Consider the following 7,234-nt stretch of genomic DNA (forward strand, 5'->3'; position numbering starts at 1 on the left):
GGCGGGGGCGGGGGCGGGCAGGCCCCGGCGCGCACGGCCGCCAGCTGCTGCTCCAGCTCGCGCACCACCAGCCGCAGGTAGTCGAAGCTGGCCCGCGACAGCGCCTTCACCCAGCGCTCCATGGCCGCCTGGCTCTCGGCCGCCAGCACGTAGGTGCGCGCGCGGGCGCCGGCGAAGCGCACGGCGAAGGCGAACTCCTCGGCGGCCTCCACCAGCTCCACCGTGCAGCCCTCCAGGATGATGACGCCCACCGGCTCGCGGCTGGCCGGCTCCTCGAAGTAGAAGAGCATGTTGCCGCGCAGCACGAACCAGCGGCGGTGGTAGGCCGCGTGCCGCCCGCCCTTCTTGTGCAGGAAGCCGGCGTTGTCCACCGGCGCGTCGCACGTGGCGTAGAAGGCCAGGCTGCGCTCGTTCAGCTTCATGGCGGCCAGCGGGGGCCTGCGGCCTGCCCCCCAGGACAGCAGTGAGTCCCGTGCCGGCCGCAGCCAGGCCACCCAGCCTCCCAGTCCCCCCTGCACCGAGGAGGAAACCGAGGCTCACAGAGTGAAGCAGCCTGCCCAGGCTCACACAGCTCCTAAGGAGCAGGCACAGGACTCGAACCCCCGTCTCACTGGCCCCGAAAGCCAGCTTCATACCCCTCCTGCTAGTGCCCTGCACCCCCAAACTGACATTCAGAATTCCTGCCACGTACCAGACGTTTTATATATATTAACTCATTTGATCCTGCAGCAACCTTAGGTGACAGGGACTGGCATTACTCCCGTCTAGAGAGGTCAGCCGCTCGGCCAAGGTCACAGAGCAGGTTGGGCAGGGCTGAAATTCGGACCCAGGCCTCATGTCAGGTGCCGCTGCTTCCATCATCCAGGCAAGGAGACCAGCTGGCCTTCTGCCATCCTTCCAGGTCCCAGCCCTGAGTTTGTGACTCAGCCTTGGTTTGTCCATCCATGAAATGCGGACACAAGCAGAACCTCCTTCAGAGAGTTGTAGGGACTTACTTCACTCACGAAATATTTATGAAGCACCTATCCTGTGCCAGGCACTCTTCTAGGACTAGGGATACAGCAATAAGCAAGAGGGACAGGGTCCCTGCCCTCACGGTGCCCACATTCTAGTGGCAAGAGATGAAGAGGCAGACGGTTAACAAACAGATAAAATGTCTGCCAAAGGTCTTCGTGCCATGGGAAAAAAAGATAGGGAAGGGAGTCAGGGGTGTAGAGACAGGGAGAGCACCTGATTTAGCAGGTGGTCCGGGGAAGGTGAGGGCAGGAGCCAGGGGGACATCTGGGGGAAGGGCATGCCAGGCAGTGGGAACAGCAGGTGCAAAGGCCCAGGAGTGGGAAGCTGCCACTGTGCTGGAGGCACAGCTGGGAGGGGAGGGGGAGGTAGTCAGAGAGGCGGAAGCGACTGTTATGAAATAATCCGAATACAGACGTGGGCCCAGGGCTAGGCCGACTTACAGGGAGCAAGGGCAGGAGCGTCCCGTACTCATTTAACACAGAGGCCTCTACCTCCACCTGTGCACTGGCCGCCATGATTTCATCCACCTTCCCCCAAGGAGTACACGACGGGGATGACACTGGCCAGGTAGGACTTACCAGGAGGCAACACATGGGGCCTCAGACTGGCCACACCTCCCCTTGGGGTTTTCCATGGCCACTTTGAGGTCCCACCTCGTGCTCCCACTACACAGCCTCACCCTGCATAGGGTGGTAGCTATATTTCTCAAGAGGTGAAGTGTATCAAGTCCCTGGAATGCAGTAGGTGCTTAATTAATGTTCATTCTCTCCCTGGGTGGTACCTTACTCAGGCTCTGGAGGAATGAGGTCTGGGTGGTGGCTCTGTGGCAGCAGCTGACCACACCTGACCGAGGGTGGAAGGGGCAATTGCTTCCAACCAAATCTTAAGTGTCCTTGCCACCTTGTGTCGCCCACCTAGGCTGTCAGGGAGGCTTCCTGCAAGACGCACATGAGCTGTGATTTAGAAGGTAAGATCAGCTTGTCCTGACCTAGTGGTGGGGCCAAAGCCTGAGCCCTAAAAGGCTCAAGGTGTTTAGTCCCCACTCTGCCTCTCAGACAGGCTGTCCCTCTCCGAGCCTCAGTTTCTCTCCCTGCAAAATGGGGTTCATGCATTGCCACTGCCGCCCCGCCCAACCAAACAATTCCCACGTGGATCCTGGCCCCATTTCGCACAGGAGCCTCCCGCCCACTCACCAGGTTTCCCTCCTACCTCTCAGGCCGCCGCTGGCCTCCCCGCCCTCTGCCCAGCTCTACTTGGCTCTTCTCTGGGTTCAAATGACAGTTCTGCAGTATCTGGCTGGGTGATCCCAGGCAAGCTATTAGCCTCTCTGGGCCTCTGTTTCTGCATCTGTAAAACGAGATAGTAACGGCGCCTAAGTCAGGGTTGTGATAATGAGACAGTGACCACGTGGAAGGCACAGAGTATGGGGCCAGGCACACAGTACGTGCTCAGCAGTGGCGGCTGCTGACATCCTCCTCGGCCTCCCCAAATGCTCCCTTCCAGTATGTCCTATCTCAGCAAATGGCCCTTGGTTTTCCTGTCACCCCCATATCTGATCCAGTCCAGCTGATGCCCTTCCAGCCTCTCCCAAACCAATACTCAGCCTCCGTGTACCCCACCTCCCGTTCAGGGCCCTCACCGTGACCTGCCGGGCTGGCCGCAGTGGCCTCTGCACTAGCCTCTCTGCCGCCTCCACCATGGGCCTCCCCTGGGCACACTGAATCCACTCCCCACAGAGCGAGCCTATTAAGTCCAATCATACCCCTCCTCTGCTCTAAATCCTTCCATGGCTCCCCACTTCTCTCAGCGTCAAATTCAGTCCTCCACATGGCCTCCAACTTCCCTCTCCCTACCTGCCTCTTTCCTCCCAGCTCACTCGGCCCCAGCCACCCTGGCCTCCTGTCAGTTCCTCGAAGACCCCAGGCACATTCCCGCCCCAGGGCCTCTGCCTGGCTGCTCTCTCTGCCTGATGCCCTTCCTGCATCCTCACGTGGCCAATGCCTCATCCTTCCATCTCAGCTGGACCAGAGACCCCCCAGTCACTCTCCTGGGCCGCAGCCTGAAATTACCTGGGTTGTGTTTGCCTGCGGTAGGAGGGCAGGGGGCTTTCTGGTCTGAATCCCAGGCCCTGGCTTGTCGTAGGTGCTCAAATACCTGCAGAGTGAATCAGTTATCTTCTTAAACCTCTCAACAGCCGCCTGACAAAGGATTGGTCCCCCCCCACATTCATACATGTGGAAACTGAGGCACAGAGAGGTTAGACAACTTCCCCAAAGGCATGGTGCTGTGCCCAGAAACACGTGCTCTGGGCAAACCACCCAAATGGGGACTGATCTTGGGGTCTCTCTACCCCATCAAGGCCTAAGGAAGAGCAACTTCCCTCACGTTCAGGAGCCCTCCTCCCCCACTGCCCAGATGGGGCCACACTGGTCCAAGGTCACCAGCCAGCACAGGACCCTGCTCTGCCCACAGCCCCTGCCACCCCCGGCCTGGCTAGAAAGGGGCACAGGCTGCAGCCTACAGGGAAGGCCTGGTCGCTGGCTCACCTCCCCACGCTGTTTCCCAGCAAGTTCAGAGTCCACTGTGGGCGCTGCGATGATTCAAGAGCCCGTGGCCAGGCGGGAGACTGGAGAGAGCCCAGCCCCACTCTGCTGCCAGGGCCAAGTTCCTGCCTCCGCCAGTCCAGGGTGGAAGACCTTGGGCAGTCACTTCGCCTTTCCAAGCCTCAGTTTCCTCATCTGTTATACGGGTTGTAGAGGGGCTTCAACGAGCTAAATAAGGAAAAACGGCTGGCAAGCTACGTCCGGGAAAGGCATTACAAATATTATAGCTGCTGTCAGTTGAGGTTTTCACAGCCTCATCTGCAAAATGGGAACATTGATATCCATCCTCCTAGGAAAGGCTGAACCCATTAATCCTGAAGAATCGGTCATTTTGCAAAGTGCTCGGTGGGTGGTGAGCATTCAGGGAAGGAGCTGTCGGAAAGGCAAATAATCAGCCCAAGGTCTCTAGGGGAACAGCTGGCCCCAGAACCCAGACCCTGGGGACCGGAGGCATGGCATTTTGGCACTCACTTCAAGGACAGAAGTCAGAACGGCAGGTCCTGGAGTTGAATCCAGCTGCCCTGAGTGTCCCCCAGGGCGTGGGGGAGAGGGTGTGGCATGCACAGGCTGAAAAACATGTGCCAAGAACACTGAAGAGCCGCCTGTCCAGCGCCCCCTTGCCCCTTGCAGGGGCTGGTCCTCCAGGTGCGGCCCTGCTCCTAGCTACCCTCTGTCCCTTTGCGTGTCGTACGTAGGAGCGTCTTGAGTTCCTTAAGGGACAGCCAGAGCCGCAGAGGGGGCGGCCAACGGCAGAATGGGGGTGCCCGCGGAGGGCTGGTCCGCAGGGTCCCCCCAGCGGCGGACGTCCCTTAAGGGTCTGGGGGGCGGTCATCGGCCAAGTTCGCCCCGGCACTGGGGAAACTGCCACTGGCGAGCAATCTCCGACGGGCAGACGCCCAGCAGCGTACTCTCCAGGCGGCCCGGGAACCCCGAGGCCCACGGCGGCCCGACCCCGGTCCCACGTCCCCTCGGAGGTCCGCCCTCAGGTCCCCCGCCAGGCCCGCCTTACCTCGCGGCGCAGGCCTAGGGCGGCGGCGGCGCGGGAGGCGCGGGGCCGGGGGGCGGCCCGGCCATGGCCTGGGACCCGCGCGGCGGCAGCGGCGGCAGCGGCGGCGGCGCTTTGTCTCCCGGGCGGCCGGGCGGGCGCAGCCACCGGAGGGATAAGGCTCGTACGGAAGGAGGCGGGGGCAGCGGGACTGTCCTCGACCCGCGGGCGCGCCCCTTTAACCCTTCCCAGCCTGCCCGCGCCAGGCCCGGCCCCGCGTCCTTCCCGCCCCCCGATTGGCGGGCCCCGACCCGGCACGCCCCCGGATTCGCCACGCCCCCGTGGGCCCGCCCCCAAAAACACTCTTAAAGGAACCGCGCCTGGTTCACGAATTCCCCCGGTGCCCTATCCCAGAAAGGAAGATTCCAGCCCTGAAAGCTCGCTGTGGTTCCAAAGGTAAGGACAGGCCATGGATCGCCTGCAGGAAGCACTGGGGTCCTGGGCCACTCGCTGAAGTCCTAGGCTTGGAGTCCGAGCTCCCTCCAGCTAGGGTTGCCAGATTTGCCAAATTTAACACCCAGTTAAATTTGAAGGATACCTCTAACTCCTGAAAATTTGTGATTTATTGAAAAAATAACATAGGACGTTTCAAGCGTCCTGACAAATTCAATACAGGACCGCTCTAAATGTACAGGAGGCCCAGCCATCCTACCCTTTGCCCCAGGTGAAGAAAGAAAGTTCTGGAGTTGGGCAGACTTAGGTTCGAATCGCACTAAGCCACCAAATCACTGCGTGACCTTAGTGAGATCATTTCACTTCTCTAGGCCTCCATTTACCTCATCCGTCAAATAGACAATCATAGTCTATAAAGTGCACGGCACAACAGTAGGCTCAGCAAATAGGAATTGCTGTCTTTTTGTCCTGCCCAAAATAACACAGTTCCAACCCCTCGAACCCTTCTTTATTTCCAGTTCCTGCGGCCTCCTCCCCACCACCCTCCACATCCCAATCGCTGTCCAGTCGTGGCCCAAGGGCAAGAGAAACAAGACAGACCAGGATCATCTATTCGTTCTACAGCCTCTCACTGAGCGCCTACAGTGTGCCCGGCACTGGACCTGAGCAAGGCACACTCCCCCGGGAATTGAGACAACAAATAAGTTACAGAAATGATTCATGAGAGGAAGACTATAAGGCAAGACAAGGGGGTAGGAAGACTCAGGGTGGGACTGCAGCTTTTAGGCAAAGGGGTCAGGGAAGGCCCCTTTGAGGGGCAGAGTCCTGAGGGAATGAGGGAGGGAGGCCGTGTAGCCATCAGGGGGAAGGGTGTTCCCGGCAGAGGGAACAGCATGTGCAAAGGCCCCACAATGGGACCATCCTGGGCATGTTTGAGGAACAGCAAGGAGACCAGTGGGGCTGGAGCCCAGTAAGTGGAGGAATAACAGGGAATGAGGTCAGAGACTATTGGCAAAGCCAGGTTGCGTGGGGCCTTGTGGACCACGGGGAAGATTGTGCTTTTACTCTGAAAAGAATGGGGAGCCCTGGGGGATTCTGAGCAGAGCAGGGCCGTGATCTGTCTCAGGTCTGGCATGGTCCCTCCTGGCTGCTCTGGGGAGGATGGACTGCAGGGAGCAGGGGTCGAGGCTGGGAGACCAGGGAGGGTGGTGGTGGCTTAGAGCAGAGTGAGGCGGTGGAGGGGGACAGAAGTGGTAAATTCTGGACATACGTTTAAGATATATGTAAGATTTGCTGATGGGCTGAGTGTGGAGAATGAGGGTGAGGGAGAGAGGGGAAAGGAGTCTAGAATGACTCTAAACTTTTGGGTCTAAGTAATGAGAAAAATGAAGAAGATTTGGAGGGAAAAGTCCAGATTAGTCATTTCATCCAACTGGGCTGCAACAACTGGGTATTCATATAGGACAAATAAACCTTAACCCTTACCTCCTGCCCTGTATAAAAATTAACTCAAAATGGATTATAGATCTACCCATAAAGCTAGACTGTAAAACTTCTAGAGGAAAATAGGAGAAAAATCTTTGCAATGTTAGTAGAGGCAAAGATTTCTCAGACAAGACTCTAAGAGCATGATCTGTGAAAGGAAAAATTAAAAATTGGACTTCAACAAGATTTAAAACTTCTGCTTTTCAAAAGATACCATCAGAAAAAGGTATGCCACAAACTAAGAAAAAAAATTTCAATACATATCTCTAACAAAGGCTCTGAATTCCAGATATAATGAACTCTTACAACGCAGGTCTGCCTTGCATCAGCACATGGTTGGCCACAGAGAGAAGGTCCTTGAGCCTCCAGCCCACAGGGTAGGGAAATGAATGCCAGAGTCCAGCCCTGGGGAAGGCCTCTCCTGCTCTGGGCTTCACTCTTTTCAGAGGAGACGGGACGTGTGGACCATGGAGAATAGATGTGTTGTCCCCTCTGGGGAGACACACACACACGCTCACACATGCAGAGTTTCATGGGAGGTGTGTTACCCATTCCCCCTGCCTGGGAAGTCAGCATGGTCCACGCCCCTGGCCATGATGATTGGTTCAGGGATGTGCATGTGACCCAAGCCTAGCCAGTGAGGCTCACACCTGAGACCTTGTTAAGTGGGAGGAGCAAAACCTGCCCTGAT

General features: G+C 57.8%; 1 protein-coding gene across 1 annotated transcript in view; it reads right to left on the reverse strand.

Annotated features, from left to right (window-relative positions):
* FAM109A (family with sequence similarity 109, member A) overlaps positions 1–4,270 on the reverse strand; it is a 5,577-nt gene extending 1,307 nt beyond the window's left edge. Inside the window, exons 1-4 of the mRNA XM_012663416.1 lie at positions 3,564–4,270; positions 3,087–3,171; positions 2,227–2,364; positions 20–445 (exon numbers count right to left, since the gene is read on the reverse strand). Of these exons, the coding sequence (XP_012518870.1) occupies positions 20–422 (403 nt within the window). The 5' untranslated portion in view covers positions 423–445; positions 2,227–2,364; positions 3,087–3,171; positions 3,564–4,270. The remainder of the gene's footprint in view (positions 1–19; positions 446–2,226; positions 2,365–3,086; positions 3,172–3,563) is intronic.
* Positions 4,271–7,234: the final 2,964 nt, after the last annotated feature.

Source organism: Propithecus coquereli, unplaced genomic scaffold (assembly GCF_000956105.1).
Source record: "Propithecus coquereli isolate 6110/MARCELLA unplaced genomic scaffold, Pcoq_1.0 Scaffold81, whole genome shotgun sequence".
In the NCBI taxonomy this organism is placed as follows: domain Eukaryota; kingdom Metazoa; phylum Chordata; class Mammalia; order Primates; family Indriidae; genus Propithecus; species Propithecus coquereli.